Below are 19,847 nucleotides of genomic sequence, written 5' to 3' on the forward strand. Positions count from 1 at the left end.
TGCTGTAAATCACGGTGAGTCGGTAGAGAAACTTCAGAGTGGTGTCACCGCCCGGTTTCCTTTTTGTACGTCTCTTTTTTTTTATTAACAAGCCTCCACTAATGGTAAGAGTGGTACTTTTTCTATTTTAAGGAGCACGTCTTAGTAGCAACAAATAACTCTGTATCCCTGTTTAGTGTCTCTTTAGCGCAACAAGCAACCTCTAAGTATAAAATGAACATCCATATCGTGGTTTGGTTCACTGCATTGGGGTTTCAAAAGCAATCTGTCAAAAAAATGTTTTAAAAATAGGAACGTTTCAAACATTTTTGCACAACTTGCGCATTAAGGTATCAACTGCTGCACAAAAAATAATAATAAAGTGGTTACATTATTCATACCTGTTATTAAGCTCAACGTCAATCCAAGGATTATTGTTAGAGCCGCGCTGAGAAAGCCACTCCAATACGATGAAAATTTGTAGAGGGGAAACAGATCGTCGAGGTTCCTGTAAGATGCGAATACACAGCCATTAAAAAAACGAAAAAAAAACACCCAATGACAAACTCGTATGGTAAGTGAGCCGATGTGCTATTATGAAGCAATTGAATATATTTAATTCAATAGCCAGAGGTGTGACATATGGGGAGATAATAAATTATAGCTCGAAGTATAATCGTCTGCCATTGGAATAAGTATACTTTAGTGCACACGGCCTCGGTCACCGAGAAGGCATGACTGGCGTGGCGGCACTATTACTTACTTGTCCCCTGCTAACATGCACAGCAGCCAATCTCAAGCATGGCCACTTCTTGAAGGAGAAGAAGGGGAACCGAGGAGCCCAATGTTTGTTAGCCACAATCATATGAAGCCAACAGACAATGAAACCAAGGGAAACGAAGGGTAAATTATTTGTTTTAGTTGAAAACATTAGATATTCGTGCCTTATGGGTGATCTCCCGTCAGTCGTAGCAAGGCAGAACTTTTTCATTTAACCGAATGCTTTAGTCGAATAAAGTGATTTCAGGACGTGCTAATACGAAACAATTAGACAACCAAAATAAATAATTCTGTGTAATTTAATCATATTCTTGTGTTATCTGATCATGATTTGTCGCTAAACTGCCACACCAGCTCACGAATAGCATGCTTTGAAACATTCAATACTCGATAGTTAAAAAGACGACGGCGAGTTGAAAGAAGCAGGGATACTTGTGGTGCCGTTTGATTTTCTCCGTGACAGGCTGCGCCACAAGGTATATAAATTTACTTATTATTTAGTCTTACGTACGACAGTAAGAGGCAGTCTATAGCAGTAGTGGCAGTGAGGAAAAAAATTGAACAAGACTCAAATGAAAAATAAACTGCAAAGCTGAAAACAAAAATCTGGCCAAACAGTATTATCAAGTCATTTCCAGGGGCACATAACCCACTGGCTGGTTAATTGCAGAACGTATATAAAAACTGATGGAATGTCAGTCGACGGATAAGCAATTAATATATGCATCCAGTAAATTCCGGCAACGGCAGCCGCATTTCGATGGGGGCGAAATGCGACAACACCAGTGTACTTAGATTTAGGGGTACGTTAAAGAACCCCAGGTGGTCCAAATTATTCCGGAGTCCCCCACTACGGCGTGCCTAATAATCAGATCGTGGTTTGGTCCTCTAAAACCCCATAATCTATTTATAGATGAGCATACGTGAAATGATTGTGGTTTCTGTGCGCTCTTCGGGGGCAATATATATATATATATATATATACATATATATATATATTGTCACGACCTCGCAGGAGACGTGGAAGCTGGCGTACAGCACGTATACAAGCACTTTATATAAACAGCAAACGCAACGTCGTTGTCGTCTGTTTTTCTACCCGCGCGCTACTTCAGCGTCGTTTCCATGGCCGGGCACATACCCGCGGCGACGATATAGCATGTGGCATTTGCCCCTCCTTTGAAAGAAGCATCGTCCCAATGCACCAGCGCCCAAGAAAGTGCAGTAATGGTGCAAAAGTGAGGTCATGATGCAAAATATGGCTTCATACGAAGCACGTGCACAACCTCGGGAAGATGCTGCCGGCGTTTGGAGCAGTAAGGACTGTCGGGCACAACTTCATAATTCACGTCACTGATGCGGCGTAGAACTGTGTATGGCCCGAAGTATCTTCGCAGGAGCTTCTCAGATAGCCCCCGCCAACGAATAGGAGTCCAAACCCACACCTGGTCACCGACGTTGTACGTGACGGGTCTGTGTCGAAGATTGTAGTGTCTGGCATCGTAGTTCTGTTGCTCTTGGATGCGCAAGCGTGCAAGCTGGCTTGTTTCCTTGGCGCGTTGCGTAAACTCCTCGGCACCAGTCTCGTGATCACCACACTCGTGTGGCAGCATCGCGTCCAACAGTGTTGTTACTTCCCGGCCATAGACGAGGCTGAAAGGTGTCACGCGTGTTGTCTGCTGGCGAGCCGTGTTGTACGCAAATGTAACATATGGTAAAATCTCGTCCCAGTTCTTGTGGTCGACGTCAATGTACATACTCATCATGTCTGCCAGAGTCTTATTCAAACGTTCTGTCAGCCCATTGGTTTGGGGGTGACAAGCGGTTGTCTTTCGGTGAGTTGTACCACTTAATCGCAACACGGTACCCAGAAGCGTGGCCGTGAAAGCAGAACCTCTGTCGGTAATGACCACTGCCGGAGCGCCATGCCTTAGGACGACGGCTTCGATGAAAAATCGTGCTGCTTCGGCTGCTGTTCCCCGCTGGAGAGCACCTGTCTCGGCGTATCGGGTAAGATAATCTGTGACAACGATTATTCATCTATTGCCGGCAGAAGACACTGGAAATGGACCTAAAAGGTCCATGCCAACTTGTGCGAACGGCGCTTGTGGTATCTGTACAGAATGCAGCAGTCCAGCAGGCTTGACGGGTGGGGTTTTGCGGCGCTGGCAATCCAGGCATGTCTGGACATAACGTTTCACGACCGGCGCAAGTCTCGGCCAGTAATACTTTAGCCTAATTCTGGATAATGTGCGGGAGGAGCCCAAGTGACCAGAGGTCGGCACGTTGTGACAGGCGTGTAGGACCTCGTTCCGTAGAGATGCGGGAACGACAAGTAGGTAGCTGCTGCACTCAAAGAGAATGATGAGGGTGGCAACGAAGGCTGAACCGGCTATTATGATTCTGGCTGTGCATTTTCCAATCGGCGTCATCAACTGGCCCCCGGCAGTTCTGATGTTGGGCTCGGTCCACGGCGTCTTCACTTTTCTGAGTCTGTTGGCTAGCTTTAGACTCATTATCGAAAAATGCGAACCAGTGTCAACGAGAACGGCCACTTGGTGGCCGTCAATGTTAACGACAAGATCGGCGCTGACGGCGTCTGTTACATGTGGTAGGGTTGGAATCGTCGGAGTTGTAGAGTCGTCGATCGTCGGTGACGGGGGTTCTTGGGAAGCTGGATGGTTTGCAACCTCACCCCCGGAGGTCGCTGCCTCTAGTTTCCCCGGCGCGGGCTAAGTGACCTGCCCCGAGAGGCGTAAGGAAAATCACGACGGGTTGGTTGGGTGTAACGAGCCGGTGATGGAGAACGCGATCGAGGCGTCGTTGAACCTTCCGGTCGAAAGTTTGAAGGATTGTCGTCGCATGAACGTGGAGCGTCAAACCGAGGGTAACTATAGTTGGTGGGAAATCTGGGAAACTGAGCTGCGCGGTAGTGGCAAGCTCGATAAACATATCCTGCTTCACCGCAATGAAAGCATAGCGGCCGGCGGTCAGCGGTGCGCCACAAATCGGTTTTTCGTAGCGGATTTTCGTAGCGTAGGGTTTTTCGTAGGGTTTTCGTAGGGTTTTTCGTAGCGGCAGGGAATTCTCCGTAAGACCGCGGCACAGCGATCGGCTGTCGGCGATACGGCATTGCTGGCGGCGGCTGTGACTGTCGAAGATAGGGCGTCGGGGACGGCGGCGGTGGCTGCGTCGGAGTGGTCGACGGTGTCAGCAGCATCGAAGTGGCGGGAGGTGGACGACAAAGAGCTTCCGCGTATGTGCATCGTCGCGGCGCCGCTTGCCAGTCGGGCGAAGAAAAGGCCTGTCGAACTTCCTCCCGGACGACATCAGCGACAGAAGCCACCGCTGGTGCCATGGGAGCAATTCCGAGCTGCCGGATCTCCTCTCGCACAATCTCTCGGATAACGTCACGCAGAGATGTGCCGCCGCCCTCAGGTAGCAGTGAAGCATTTGTTGGCGAGTTCGCGCGATCGTATTGGCGGTACCGCTGCTGTAGTGCCCGTTCGATAGCGGTAGCCTCCTTGGTAAATTCGGCCACTGTCGTCGGTGGATTCCTCACGAGTCCGGCAAACAGCTGCTCCGTCACTCCCCGCAAGAGACAGTGCAACTTCTTTTCTTTGGCCATCTCAGGATCTGCTCTGTGGAAAAGGCGGGCCATATCTTCTGCAAACATGGCAACGCTCTCATTTGGCTTCTGAACACGAGATTCGAGAAGGCGCTGCGCATTGTCTTTTCTGTCGCTGCTAGTGAATGTGCCTAGCAGCTGGGTGCGGAAGGCATCCCATGTGGTCAGGCTCCTCTCCCGGTTCACAAACCATGCCCGCGCACTGTCTCGAAGAGCAAAATAGACATAAGACAGCTTTTGCCGGGAGCCCCATTCATTATGACTGGCGACACGCTCGAACTGGTCCAGCCAATCTTGGACATCTTCAATGGCGTCACCATGGAAACTTTCTGGGACCATAGGATGCTGTAGCGTCGTGCACCTGCGATGGAGTTGCAGTGGCCATGGCGGTAGTACTTAGACGCGGTCCGGCAGGATCCTGCAAGGGGTTGAACTCGGGCGTCAGGCCTAGCAGGCGGCGGCTGTACCGGTGAACAGGAGTTTCGACGAGCGAAGGCGATTCCGCGTTCGATGGATGGCTCCGCGAAGGGGTGCTAAGCATGAGGCAATCCTACCCAGCACCTCCACCAGTGTCACGACCTCGCAGGAGACGTGGAAGGTGGCGTACAGCAAGTATACAAGCACTTTATATAAGCAGCAAACTCAACGTCGTTGTCGTCTCTGTTTTTCTACCCGCGCGCTACTTCAGCGTCGTTTCCATGGCCGGGCACATACCCGCGGCGACGATATAGCATGTGGCAATATATTTATAATCAGAGTGCTGGTACAGAGCCCCGTCGGAGCAGGTCGGTGTAATAGATTTCCCAATATAGTGGTTTTATCGATTTGGCTGTTTCATGTCCGCAAAGCCTGTGTTCAATGCACGCGCGCAAATTCATTCAACGCTATAATATTACAAGTTGGGTGAGAGTACAGGAGCCGTCGAGTCTTATCGCAGGCATATCTTGCAACACGAGTAAATCGGACAAGAAGGCAGCACTTGCATTGGATCGATGTGCGCGGCCTGCGTTATAACCAGATATCTTGCTACCATGTGCGCGTTGCATCACCACCAAAGCTCAACGCCACCGGTGACCGCCAGATACGCCCCAGTCATTGCGCATCACACGCCGGTATATCAATGCCTCCCCAGCCCATTCTTTCACCCGATGAGATAGCAGAGAGAAAGCAACGTCGTGCTGAAGTGGCGTGTCTCGCCTATGCCACCAAAAAGGGTGATGCACAGGGTGATGAAAGAAGCCGCAATAAACGTGAAATCGCCAAGGATGCAAAGAAAAGGGAATGCACATGGAGGCTAAGAGAGGCTACGGCATTGACGCGAGACTCGTCGCGAACTTGTCAAAGCCACCACTAACCAAGAAAAATTGCGACTATAATATGAATGCGAAGTAAATCAACGTTAAGCGACGCTTTCGTGAAACGTTTCAACTAAATGCTCTGCAAAGAGACACATGATGAGGACAATCTTATTGGATACGCATTAGGAACAGTCCACGTTCTCCTCCCATCGCACAAGGTTTGTGTAATTTGGCTTCACGGTAATGCGCACATTAATATTTATCTTTTGCAACGCTTTTTGGCGGCATAGCGATTACGCGATTGCCGGGCAAGACGGAGACGCAACCTCGTCCCCGCAACCCATGTGATCCGGATTACACTGTATCCGGGACCGGCCCAGTTTTCATAAAACCCTCTGCGGGATCGGCTCACTTTAGTAGCACGCATGCACTGTCTTCAATATCGGCGCACTTGGCACGGCGAGAAGCCAACCGAGCAGACGTGCCAAACCCCGGCGAAAAAGAAGGCATAGAAAATTTCCCTATAATAAAGAAATTATGCCCATGCAAGACGTGTGTTTGTTGCAGTGAGGGCATTCATATAGCGTTTGTTGCTTCACTGCGTGATTCCGCAGAGAACAGAGCCGGTCGCCGGCACATCTGTAAGGGTCGTGCAAATCGGCTATGTAAGCCGATTTGTTATATGCGTGCTGTATAGTGTGCGTGGGAGCTATTCGGCAAGACAACAGAAGCAGCAGCCGCCGCTGCTGGCGGGAAGATTGGTTCGCTAAGAAAGCGTCGTTTTCAAAGAACAGGCGCCAGATTCACAAAGCTTTTCTTTCGTAAGTTCGCTTTGCCATTGGCTTGCCGCCTTCGCTAATGAAATGTCTGGCATCCCGATTGACTAAAATACTTTCTTACAAAATATTCTAGCGTAAGAAGGCTTTGTGAATTCGAGCCCTCATCCGGAGACGCGAAGTACGTCGTCCGCGAATACGCCCACAAGATCCACAGAAGAAAGCTGTCGCTGACTATGAAAGCTACGACGGTTCTTCTGCCACAATTTACCTTCTTCCTTACGTGACGACGAGCAGTCACAAAGAGAAGGGAGCAAGGGGCTGAACCGTTCAAAGGGCTGAACCGTTAAATGTGCGCACCCGCCGCTGTAGCTCCGTTGCTCTGCTAGGCGCGACGTTGAGGGTTCGATCGTGGTTGTGGCAGCCACATTCCGATGGGGGTGGAATGCCAAAACGCTCTTGCAAGCGGGCTTTGGGTGCATGTTAAAGAACCACAGTTGGTCAAAATTAATCCAAAACTTCTAATGGGACACTTAAGGGCCGATGAGGACAGAAAGCTTCCACTCTCTCTTTCATTTTCTGTTTATTGATATTCACAGTTAGGGGTTCATTGCGCTGATTCTCAGACACTTTGTTGCATTACGGCATATGGTTAGGTTTATAATCTGTTGTTTTGTATAGTATTTGATAAACATTGTCTTAGGCTTAAACGTTATAATACCTAAAGTTTTTCTAAGAGTTTGTCTAATTAAAAACAGACAGCTCTAACTATGGTTACCAAGCACTACATTTGCTCACGTGCAGATAACAAAATATGGGCGGTTTAACGTCCCCAAACTTCAAAGAGAGTTGGTTATAAGGGACGCCGACGCTGAACTTACACGCTGCTCTCTTCATTGACGAGAACACCAGGCAGGGTCAAGTTGACTGGGCACATTTCGGTAGTGACGGGCATCTTAGGAAACCGCACACCGCTCAGTGTTTTCCCGATTGCTTGCCATAATGTCAGGCAGCTCAGCAAAGTTGTCGCAACTGCGGCGCCCTGCGAAAGTTAAGTTTACGCGCAGTATTGGAACATATTAGGTGCACAAACGTAAGTCACCATAGACCCGGGCCCTGTCCTCGTGACATGCGTTGACGCATGGAGAAGAACCATGCGTTCTTTAAAATGACAGTGTCAATGTGAGGGTAGGAGAACATACAGATACATATCTTTATTCACATTATCGATGAAAGAGGAGAGAAAAAAAAAGCGGTATAAACAGTTTGGCTGGCCCTATCTTTCCTCCTGGGTACAGCAGTGCGTGCAAGACAAGTTTTTAAATAAAAATAACTATGTCAAGTACAAGAGTCATGTCTAGATATACATTCCCGTAAACAGGAAACAGGCGGCACGCTCAGACGTTTCATGATTTTTCCATTTTATTTTATGAACTTGTATTTCGTAGCGCTTCCTTGAGAATGCCGAATACATGCACACTCATTCATCCAAATATGTGCCATACTTTCCAATTTTCTGGGAGGCCGTTGCTTGATAGAATTTGTCGCTTATAGCACAGAAATGTGGCATGCGTAACAGGGATGCTATGACGATAGTTATAGCTAACTAGCAAGACATTCTACCTGCATCCCGCTTGCAGTGCACGTTAGTTACATGATGGCACTGTAAGTATACCGAAGGAATATGTGGTGCTTTAATTGCGGGTCGGCCCGTTTCATGATGTCACCACTGAAGTTCAGTACTAATGGTTTTGTTAGAAATTGTACCGGGAGTTCGCTTTTTCTACTCAAAAGTCAACTAAGTCCACTTCCATAAATACCCAGCAACTAATATTCCAGATGCTTAGAAAGCCAACTTTTTGTTGCATATTTTGTGTCGCATTATAAATTATCAGTACTTACAATGCCATTCGCCCAGGGAAAGACAACCGCCAGAAAAAAGAGGCCGACAAAAGGTCCTGTTGCACTGTTATAGAACACCATGATTATCTGCAAGAGATGAGAATAAAATTATTAAAGATATGCTGTGGTGTGACATGGCGGGTTGTAATGTGGTCATAAACTAAAAGCGAGAGCGAACAGCTTTCTTTCTTTTTTTCGCTAAAAAAAAGTTGCTACGGAATACGGGTGGGGGCACTTCTACTGCAATAATCTTCACACATGAACTTGTTTTAACTATAGACGGTTTCAGTGTTTACAAACAAACCTCGCTTGCCGCTGATTGGTTGCCCCATCGGAACTTCCGGAAGGAGAGCTAGAATCACTTCCGGCTGTGTTGTTTGAAGGCATGCGCGACGTGAGGCTGGCGTGTCGATGTTTGCACTGCTTGGTGGAATCTGTGATGAGCTGATTATACATCGTGAATATTGTCAAGATGACGAGCGACTACTTTAAGGCGCTTAGCACCGAAACAATAGATCGGTATCGCCAAAAGCTGATGTTTAGAGGCAGAGAGCTGCCCGATCCGCTGCACGATGATGTCGTGCGATTTTCGTTTTCGCTGGGCTTCGAACGCATTCCCTCAGTTAAAACCCCGGAGCAACAAGCGGAGCATCTTAGTGAGGACATGCTATGAACGCAGACTGTTGTGTTCAAGGCAGGTAATGGGACTGCCGAAAACGAGAAAAACTTTAATGGCACTTTTCTTCTTTCTGGGGTTTTACGTGCCAAAACCAGTTCCGATTATGAGGCTCGCCGTAGTGCAGGTTTCCGGATTAATTTTGACCACCTGGGGTTCATTAACGTGCCCTACAACACAAGCACATGGGCGTTTTTGCAATTCGCAATGGCACTTTTATTGCTGAACGATGGAGGATGACGTGGTAAGCTGTGCATGTGTACATGCACATGTTTTCTGAGTCATATGCCTTGTTTCTGCTTTTCAATATGCATTCACAACTATAACTGTACATTCTCAAAAGTCATTTAGTGCAAGAAGCCTAGGTCGACTGAAATGGGACTTACTTAAATGCTCACCAATTTACCACACTTCTAACAAAATGAAACCTGTAGTGTTGGGCACGAGATTGCAATCCATAATTGGCCTCCGTTAATTTGTGAATGCTTTTAGAATGTGGCGGAAACTTCCTACATGCATGCACGGAAATTGCTAACTTTTCTGCGATTCTGCTCTGCGATACCGATACGAATGCTCACATGCCGTCGCGGTGACTCAGCGGTTACGGTGCCCGGTTGCTGACACGAAAGACGCCGTTTGGGCCCTGGCTGTCGCATTTCGATCGAGGCGAAATGCTAGAGGTCCACGTACTGTGCGATGTCAGTGCACGTTAAAGAACCACAGGTGGTCGAAATTATCCGGAGCCCTCCACTGCGGCGTCCGTCATAGCCTGAGTCGCTTTGGGACGTTAAACATGATAAACCAATGCGCACATGTACCTAGGTAGTAAAGATGCAGAAGTGCACTTGTGCGCTAGATACGAAAAACATTAAAATAAAACAGCGGCAACATGGCACCCGCTAAACAATAATTGTAATTCATGTTCGTAGCATGGCGATCCACGCTGAGGCAAGAAACTGGACGAGCGGGCAAACTCGGGGCGAGAGTCGAGCTGCTCTCGCGTGAGTTACACGACATACGGCCAGAACAATCGTGCAGTAGCACTTTTATTCTTCAGCATCACAGCAGTCCGGCTACTCCACGTAGTAAGGTACCTTGGATGAAGTGAGCAGAGCAAATCTGGGAGCTCTTGGTAGGCTCCCAGATTTGAGAAACACCGTTGACGAGTAAACGTAGTGCAAACAGGCTATGCTCCAAGAGCTACTCACCGTCACGCAACACACTGAATGCCACAAGTCGCACTTATATCGATATACCCGTAAAATAACACAGAATATGCGCAGGACGAGCGCGCGAGCGAACAAATACCAGCAAAAACGAGCAAAAGGAACGGCTACCGGAAGTTTCCTAGGGGCGCCGGATGCCGGCGCACAGCGTTGCCAGAGCGCGGTGGCGCTAGATGAAACCGTCTATAAGGAACGACTTCTTTACGTAACCGTTGCACTAACATGCACATGTGTACCCCACAATGTGGATTCTTGGTGCACGCTTAATTCGAATCATAAACCATCATTGCCATGGAGGTCGAACAACGGTTCGCACGCGGTCACTGTTCATGGGGAAGTACAGGGTCGTCCACTCTTAGTACGAACACGGCGCAGCGTGGCCGCGCTCCGCGGAGCGCTAGCGCACACGGCGCGGCCGCGCATCGAAGCTAAGCGGCGCAGGCGCATAGGGAATTAAAGGCGGGGCTTCGTGTCGTCTGCTAAAGCGCCGGAGCACGCCGTGCTTTAGCAGACGACACACCACTAGAGATGCAAAATTTCCGGAAATTTTGAGCATTCGGAAAAAAACCTGTTTCTTTCACGTTTTTTTTTTCGAAATTTTGAAAAAAATGGAAAAGAACAAAGTTTCTTGAGCGTACGGTCAATAGTTTATTGCGAAATGTCAAAAGCCATAACTCTCATTATGTAAGTAACAGAAGTGAAATGCTTTCTGCCTTTTCACAAACAAATGAGGGTATAACAAGTCGAAGACAAGCCAGAAGCATCACCGCGAACGCGTTCAGTTCTCTGTGGACGGGTGCGGCTTCTTAGAATTGTTACGGTAGTTAGAACAAAGAACACTGAAATGTCTCTTCTGTGGATATTTCGTCGTGGCTTCGACTACGGAAACATGGATCAAGATGTCTCCCCGACCGTGAAGTGCATGCACACGTCAGAAATTGGCCGTACCATTGCAGAATCTACTTCCGCACGGCATCATATGCGGACTTCCGCCACAGGTTGCACAAGTTCCCGAGGGAAAGTCAAAATTGAACAATAACGGGCACCAAAACATGAGACACTGCACCCGAATGACGAAGCCACGCTGACGCTGGAGCTGACATTATGTGATATCGATGGCGAGTGGTCAGCCGTCGTTTGGTATTTCGGTATCATGTGCGACGTTTCGGTTTCGCGTTCTGCGTTTCGCTTTCACGTTAAACGCTGGGTGTTGCCTAAGTTTTATTTCTGTACGTTTTTCCCCGCGGAAATTTTGGCCAATTTTTCCAACTGCGCCGAAAAAAACGAAAAAAAGAACTGTTTTTTTTCGGAATTTTCCCGTTTTTTTCCGCACTTCGCATCTCTACACACGACACGAAGCCCCATCTGCAAGCCCCTGTGCGCCTGCGCCGCTTAGCTTCGATGCGCGGCCGCGGCGTGTTCGCTGGCGCTCCGCGGAGCGCGGCCCCGCTGCGCCGCGTTCGTACTATAAAAAAATAAGAGTGGACGACCCTGCCCATCCTTTCACTTAGAAATACTGCCTGGCGAATGAAATGGTACGATGCCGAGTAGAAAGCAGTACTAAAAGCCGCTCACCAGGCCGCATAGCAAATTTCGGTTATACGCTGGAAGTTGTTACGCGCCCTCTAGGGAGCTTTCTACGTCGTTCAGATTGGTAACCGAAATAGAAATATTTCAGTGCCACGAACCCATGATTGCAGGAGGCGAGCGTCACCGCCAACACAGACACTCTCTCCCCTTGCCCCCGTCTAGCTTCCGCGGGCGAAATTCCTTCTATGCGTTCTCAGATACCGGAGCTGGAGGATCGCGTGACGCATACGTCACGGGCGCCACCTCCTTTGTCGTTTTTTTTTTATTCCCTTTGTTGCTGCGCGGCGCACTTGCGCTGACGGTGTCGCGCGCGAGCTGTTGCGTTTGTCTCGTTTCGCACAGCGCAGATCTTGCGCGCTGAGCAAAAGAACACTTCACTAGCGGTATACGTCAGTACTACACGAACTCTGAGGCAGACACAAGCGGATCACAGAGCATGATTGCGCGCTGGAACATGGTAGAAAATGACAAGAGTTTCGTTGTCTGCGCGCGCGACGGCACGACGTGTGAACAAGCAGACTAAACAGAAGTACATCTCTCTTGCTACGGTACGAAGTAAAAATAAAGACACACAGACATTCGGTTTGTATGTTTTATTATTTTTCTAAACTTTAATTCGTCTATTGAAGCAATAGATTAAACCAATAACTGATGTTGCCTTGAATAATTCTCGAAGTTCATGTCATTGAGAGTGACGTCACAGCACGGCGATGTACGTAGCGCACTTACGATATATACGTCACTCTCCGGCTGGGAGCGCGGGGCCCTCGAGAAGAATGGCACACGGCGGTCGTTTGAAATTTCATGTCTTTCCGTGGCGCGTAGCGATGTCATACTTAGCAGACACCATCGTAAGCGCGTGTTGTATTCACAGCGCTTGTCCGCTCAAAATGGCCAGACCTGGTCGGCCCTTTAAGGGCGTCGTTTTTTTCTGACCACTGACATTGACCGCTTACGCTTCGAAGTTTCTTCGGCCGATCCTCTTGCTAACGGTCACACACATCGCACAAATATCCACAGCTAGTCTGCATAAGCCACGGCTCTAATTCTTAGAACGTCATTCTCTGCGGGTTCAATAGATACGGCGAACTGCACCGGCGAAGTCAGCCTTGTCAGTGCCACCTCTTACTTCCCATTCACCCTCGCTCATTGGCCTTTTAGACTATTCCCAAATGGGCAGCTTGTGTGTTTGATTGGCCGCCACGCATATAGTGCTCGAATTCGAGTTCTCTCTCTCGGCCACTGGCTTTCGATGTCGCCTTCCTACTCATCTGGTTCTGAAATCAATGTCTCAGGCACCGGACTCCCATACTTCTGCTGGCGCTGATCATCAAGCTTTCGCGCAATCAGGCACGTGATATCGTACCGTACAACAACATATCTCGCACAAGGAGGGAAAACGCAAAGCAAAAAAAAAAGGAACAAAGTGGACTGGCAAGTGTACCGGCCGTTTCTTGAAAGCGGTGCCATACGCGCATTCTCGAAGGGGAGACGACAGAACGGAACAAAATGGAACAATGGCACTCCGAGCCACGACTTAGCTAACGAAGCAGTAAACTGATGCTATGACTTCGTCTGGTTGTAAAGTAAATGTACTATTATCAGGACGCCGACAAATATGGGGTTGTCAACGCTTAAATAACGCAACGGTTCTGCATACAGAATCCTTTTGTTTACTGAGCAGAAAACAAAACTCAGAAGAGCAAGATTCAGTTCGTTTCAGTAATTGTTACAGGCGTATCGCGTACGTAGGTAGTAGCCGCCTCATAAATGTGTGAATTACTAAAGTTGACAAAAATTTCATCCATGTAATTATCAATTATTCGCGCGCTCGTGGGTAATTGCTGCAGTTCATGAAATACCAGGTCACAATAAACGTACCCAGCATAGCAGGAAGTGAGCTCACGTCCAAGCAGGCCAGTGAATAAGACCATGCGTGTGTAAAACATGCTAACAGTGGAAGCGCGTACTGAATACTGTGAGGCGCTCACCTTTGCAGCTGATCCCAAGTGAGGGGCTGCCATAGCGTACGCTGTCATGATTGCACCGATGACGAGAGCTGAAAAATGACGCAATGGGCACGCATGGCATTGTCAAAAGGGTAGAAAACTCATGGCGTGCAGCAAAAACAGACTTGGAGGCGTTTTACCGGAACTCCTGTTGCATCTCCAGCATTACAAAACTATGGACAACGAAGGATGTGCATTGTCTTTCCTCTATATGGCGATTCAGGATGCTGAATGTTTGACAGGAGATCCACCAGAGTTCTCTTCGTCAGCTTTCACCATACGGCGAGTTAGCCCACACTACGTTGACGAGGATTGCAAAGGGGCCTCCGTCATACTTAACACGAACACGCCTTAGGCGCCTTTTCACTTCTCCTGTGACTTGCGCTAGAGATTTCTGCTTGACATATATGCCCTGAAAGAGCTAGCCTCATGCGTCTTCCTTTCAAAGCATTCGACGTTCGCTCTTCCCAGCCTGTGTTTGCTAAACTTGGGCACCTAGAGATTTATTTGTCTTGGTTGTTCGGTTTAAGTCTGATTGTGAATGTAGATCAGTAGTGCCCAAATTCACCATTAAAGACGCTTCTTATAGCGGCTGTGATCGGAAAACAAGCTCAGTTTTTATAGGTGAATGGATGTTTTTTTTTTTTTTTTGCTAATGAGTAGTCACAGAGGTAACTAACCATAAATATTCAAAAGAAATACACTCTACGAGGTTCTAGCCGGTACATCAGGCATGAGCGGTACTGGGTCCTATGGACGGAAACCTGTTTCAAATTGCATGGCAAGCTTGAACTATAGGAGTCTAAAATTATCAAACATTGTAGCCATTTTTAGCAAAACAAACAAATAAACAAAAAAACAACGTTTGCGATTTAACTACTTTGCAAACTACATTACTGTCGAAAACCGAAATTGAAACTTTTTTGTAGCTTTTCTACGAGATTTAAGGAGCAGCTTTCAGCTTGCTGCAACATACCTGAGCATGGAAAATCGTCTCGGGAAATCCAAGAAATTGTTTCAAAGATGCTGCTTTTGTCACCTTAATGGCGTGGTGGGTGAGACGTGAGTGGCAGAAAACGTTACACACCGTGCACAAGTATTGATAACAACACATTCGCAATTTGAACGACGTTTTGTGACTAACCACATTGGAAGTACGCGTGTGATGTGCGAGAACGCTTGTGTGTTGTCAAATAATTTTCAGATACCTGTCAAATGTTCTTACGTTGTCAGCATATGTGACGGCAGCCTTCTTAATTCGCTCCAACAGTGCGAAGAACTGCGCATCCCGATAACGCGCTCTTAGAATCTGTAGCGCAAATGTATAAACTTCATCGTCAGGCTAAACAACTTACATCCGTAAGCAGTGTGGACAACCTGAGAGAGCACGCAAAGATTGGGTGAATGTGGCTTGACTGGCTCGCTTCCACCGCGTGGCGTGTAATACTGTTTTGCTGCTTATGATGCATTAACAGATTTCTCATCACGTTAAAAAACGTCCCTTTTTGCGTCATCATGAATAACTTTTCGTTTTCGCAGAACTTGGAGCATGAAAGTTAACGCAGATATACCGAGTTCCTTCGTGTAGCTAGCTTTATTGTTTAATAATGAAACCAACGACTTACGAAGGGCAAGTCGAAAGGAATGTTTCGGAACGGGTTTTAGTTTGCCCACACGAAGCTATTGTCGTCCTGCTTCTTGTAACTGCAAACACAGTTTACAAGCATCCACATCTACTGAACGCTCCTACTTTATACACATAGTTTCTTCTAAGTTAGGTGTTTTTGTGCTTGTTATTCATGGACTGCCTCTAAACGCACGCTCGTATGTCAGCAATTAGTTAAATAATTCGCAAATAAGTCAAGGATGGTGGCTTGATATTTGTTGTGGCGCCATAGCGCGTGGAGAGATGGAACTCCTTCTACAGCTTGCGTGATATATTTGTACAGCGAGCAAAAAAAAAATTTAATGCACTTGAGGCAATGCTGTTCGAGCTGCTGCATCCAAAACAAATATTACGGTGTTGTCAGACTTTGTATACAGCATAAGATGATCCAAGACGCATTTTAACCCTACAATGCCCAACGTGTCATTTTCGCTATAGGCTGAGCTTGAAACCTGTTAAGACCGTGTATCATTGCGCGCAAAACGACATGGACACAAGAGGGAACACGTATAACACACACGAAGCGCAAACTATCAACAGATTTATTGCGAGAAGATGTGACCTTTTTATACCTTGCCACAGGCAGCACAGCGCATGACACCAAGGGCGGAACCACACCGACACAAAAAATCAACACGCGCGTGACGTGCTATTCAAATACGCTATTTCCTTAGCTGATAGGGTGATAGATGCCATGCTAATACATTTATCTTTTAAAGTTGTGATGCAGTGGGCCTCAATAATGAGTCGTGTCATCTCATTGTTCGACTTTTCAATGATCATGCACTCTTTGAAGATTGGTCTACAGCCGCATTCATCACAATGAAGTGCCAGCCACACTCCCGTCTTGTTATTTACGTTGTTAGCATGCTCGCGGAGCCGGTCGTTGATGCAACGACCCGTTTGTCCGACATAAAAACGCTTACATGATAAAGGTATCTTATATACTACGCCGACACTGCATTTCACCCATTTGTTTTGGTGATTCTTGCCACATGCTTTCTTTTCTTTCTTGTTCGGGTTAGTAATTTTGCAAATTTATCCAAGCTTATTCGGCACGGAAAACACGACTCGAACGTTAGCTTTTTGGCCGATCTTCTTGATGTTGTGTGACACTTTATGGATGTATGGGATTACAGTGAACTTTCTTTTTTCTTGTCCGTAGCGGAGAAGCAACTTAAGAATATCAGAGCATCTGGCTCCACCGTGGTCCCCACCTCTCAAGAGATGGAGAAAGAAAAAAGAAAGTTCACTGTAATCCCATACATCCATAAAGTGTCACACAACATCAAGAAGATCGGCCAAAAAGCTAACGTTCGAGTCGTGTTTTCCGCGCCGAATAAGCTTGGAAAAATTTGCAAAATTACTAACCCGAACAAGAAAGAAAAGAAAGCATGTGGCAAGAATCACCAAAACGAATGGGTGAAATGCAGTGTCGGCGTAGTATATAAGATACCTTTATCATGTAAGCGTTTTTATGTCGGACAAACGGGTCGTTGCATCAACGACCGGCTCCGCGAGCATGCTAACAACGTAAATAACAAGACGGGAGGGTGGCTGGCACTTCATTGTGATGAATGCGGCTGTAGACCAATCTTCAAAGAGTGCATGATCATTGAAAAGTCGAACAATGAGATGACACGACTCATTATTGAGGCCCACTGCATCACAACTTTAAAAGATAAATGTATTAGCATGGCATCTATCACCCTATCAGCTAAGGAAAGAGCGTATTTGAATAGCACGTCACGCGCGTGTTGATTTTTTGTGTCGGTGTGGTTCCGCCCTTGGTGTCATGCGCTGTGCTGCCTGTGGCAAGGTATAAAAAGATCACGTCTTCTCGCAATAAATCTGTTGATAGTTTGCGCTTCGTGTGTGTTATACGTGTTCCCTCTTGTGTCCATGTCGTTTTGCGCGCAATGATACACGGTCTTAATGGAAAACCAACAAGCCCAAGTGAAAACCCTACTTGAAACCTGAAACGTTTTATTTGAGCGCGGGAAACACGACGGAAAGCCCATAGTTGTGTTTTTGATACGCTGGAGGGAGTTTTCAGTTCGAGATAGTTCACAAACCCAATTACTAGTTTACTACACGAAACAAGTTTTACTAAATTAACATATTATTGTTTTGTTGTACGAATGCATTCCCCATGGCAAGAGCTAAAGATGAAGAAGTTGTTGTACTTTTGCTGCATGTGGAATGAAAGTTTGGTCTTTGGGTGGTTAAGTCCGAGACACATGTTCTTACAGATACGAAAGTTGGCGCACGCTTCACTTGCGCTGCCGAAAATCTGTGATGTACGAGTGCTTTCTCCAATCTGTGAAACGCCAACGCATTTCATCAGATACGGTACGTCACCTTTTTTACAGTGCAATATATTTTTTCCGCCAAGGAGACATGAACAATAAGCTTACCTATTCCTTTTGTGACTGCAGCCGAGTGCTTTTCGTCCACTTTAAAGTATCGTGCTGCGATATCGACGTAAATGATTGCCGATTGAGAGTTGATCAGAGACGAAATCGTGCTGTGAAACGTATACGATGTTATGAAGAGCATGTCGGACGGTTAATGATCAACAGGCGTTATTAAATATAAAGTTAGCAGATTCTTACAGGAAAAATTAAAAAAAAGCTTATATAGCGAAACATCATATACAGTGTGTCCTCGCTAACTTTAGAGAAGGTTCTAAAATAAGCCAAAGCTCTCTAGGAGGACATGAATAAATGCATGTTCTTCGCTGTTGTATGGAGCAAGTCACATTATATTTCTATCCTGTATAATCTTATAATTACTCTGAATATTAATTTCAAAATATTAATTTAAAGGCTAGACTTGCAATGAAAAAGTTGTACAGCGTTCTAAGAAACATCTAATGCAGTAGCTTCTACCTTTCTAGATATCCTGTAATCACTTTTTTTTTGCGGCCTAAAGAAAGCTTGTAAAACTTGAAAAAAAAAAGCACGTGACACGCCCGCTTGCCCACCGCGACTTCAACAATTGCAGTGCTGTCAAACGTTCCCCGTATATGAACGAATAGCGCATTTAACTCGGTGTGCTGCCTGGGGTGCTATGCAGAATGCGCCGAGTTTGGCGAAACTCGGGATCTTCACGAGCTCTGGCGACGCTCCAAGGTGAAAGAACTAATGGTAACAAGACAACGTTTGTCAGTCGGCATGCCTCCAGTATCATTGGTTTATCTAGATTCACTCTGGGTGGTTATCATCTCTTGGGCATTGCCATATGGGCGGTCGACAAACTGGGGCTCACATGATCATACGGTAGGTGCATCACTTGTTTGTCGTTCCACCGAGTGCATTGCAGGCACAAGCAAGTTATAAGATAAATGCATTTAGTACAATAATATTGGTCACATTAACGAGGGATATAAGCATTTTATAGTTTAAGATGTACAGTGAATGTGTATTAGAATACTTTGTAGTTTAATATGTCTCGCGTTATCCCACGAGGGGACGCTCGCCCTCCTCTTTTTTGCTCTGGATTGGATTGGTGCGGCTAGCTACGTGCTTGCGCTAATATTTCCGAGCACAGATTGGTGTGCGCTTGGTTTTTGCCACTGGGCTTTCAACAGATTGCTTGTTGCTCCTGGGTGCGACTATTTTCACAAAAAATTCGTGCATGGTCGGGGCCTCGCCTCGATAACGTGTCATGATTTTTTGTTTTTTTTTTCGATGAAGACGACGACACTAGAACGCAATCATGTGGTTCGCATGAATGTACACAACTGAAGCGTGGCTGCATGGCCTAGTGGTTACGACGCTCGCTTTAATACCTGGGGCACGCGAGTTAGAATCCTGCCTCGGCAAGGAGTTCATTTTCTTTCTCGGTATCACCATTTTCTTCTTTTTTTCCCTCTCCGTTAGCGGCGCGGTCGGTTGTGCCCCGGTGCCGCGGCGGAAGCCGCAGTGCCGGACGCCGACGCCAAGCGGCGGTCGTTGGGGTGTTGCGGAGCGCAGCGTAGCAACACCCCAAATAAAGAAATACTGCTCCATTCAGGTAGACTGCTCCCTCCCTGATAGTGAGATTATATTTGGATCATCAAAACAGTGATGCGTTTATTTAGGAATAGCATCGAGCCCTTAACAGCAGCCACAATTGTGCCTAGTCACCAACAGCCCAGCGTGTTCTTCGTTCCAACGCCGCCAAACAGAGAGAAAGGAAAAACAAAATAAAAGGTCATACCAGGCCCCGGAAACTCCGCTGGTTTTTTGTCCACGCGAATTGCAGCGCCATCCATGAAATGGATGCGGAACCAAAATCGCTTTTCCTTTTTTTTCTTGTCAGCCCTCCCTCAAC

At 46.9% G+C, this 19,847-nt stretch overlaps 1 protein-coding gene across 1 annotated transcript in view; it reads right to left on the reverse strand.

Annotated features, from left to right (window-relative positions):
* LOC119440366 (sodium-coupled monocarboxylate transporter 1-like) overlaps positions 1 to 19,847 on the reverse strand; it is a 54,167-nt gene that overhangs the window by 12,565 nt on the left and 21,755 nt on the right. Inside the window, exons 9-13 of the mRNA XM_037705282.2 lie at positions 17,948 to 18,057; positions 13,847 to 13,914; positions 8,364 to 8,450; positions 7,343 to 7,503; positions 381 to 487 (exon numbers count right to left, since the gene is read on the reverse strand). Coding sequence (XP_037561210.2) covers positions 381 to 487; positions 7,343 to 7,503; positions 8,364 to 8,450; positions 13,847 to 13,914; positions 17,948 to 18,057 — 533 coding nt within the window. The remainder of the gene's footprint in view (positions 1 to 380; positions 488 to 7,342; positions 7,504 to 8,363; positions 8,451 to 13,846; positions 13,915 to 17,947; positions 18,058 to 19,847) is intronic.

This window comes from Dermacentor silvarum, chromosome 1, assembly GCF_013339745.2.
Source record: "Dermacentor silvarum isolate Dsil-2018 chromosome 1, BIME_Dsil_1.4, whole genome shotgun sequence".
NCBI classification, from domain to species: domain Eukaryota; kingdom Metazoa; phylum Arthropoda; class Arachnida; order Ixodida; family Ixodidae; genus Dermacentor; species Dermacentor silvarum.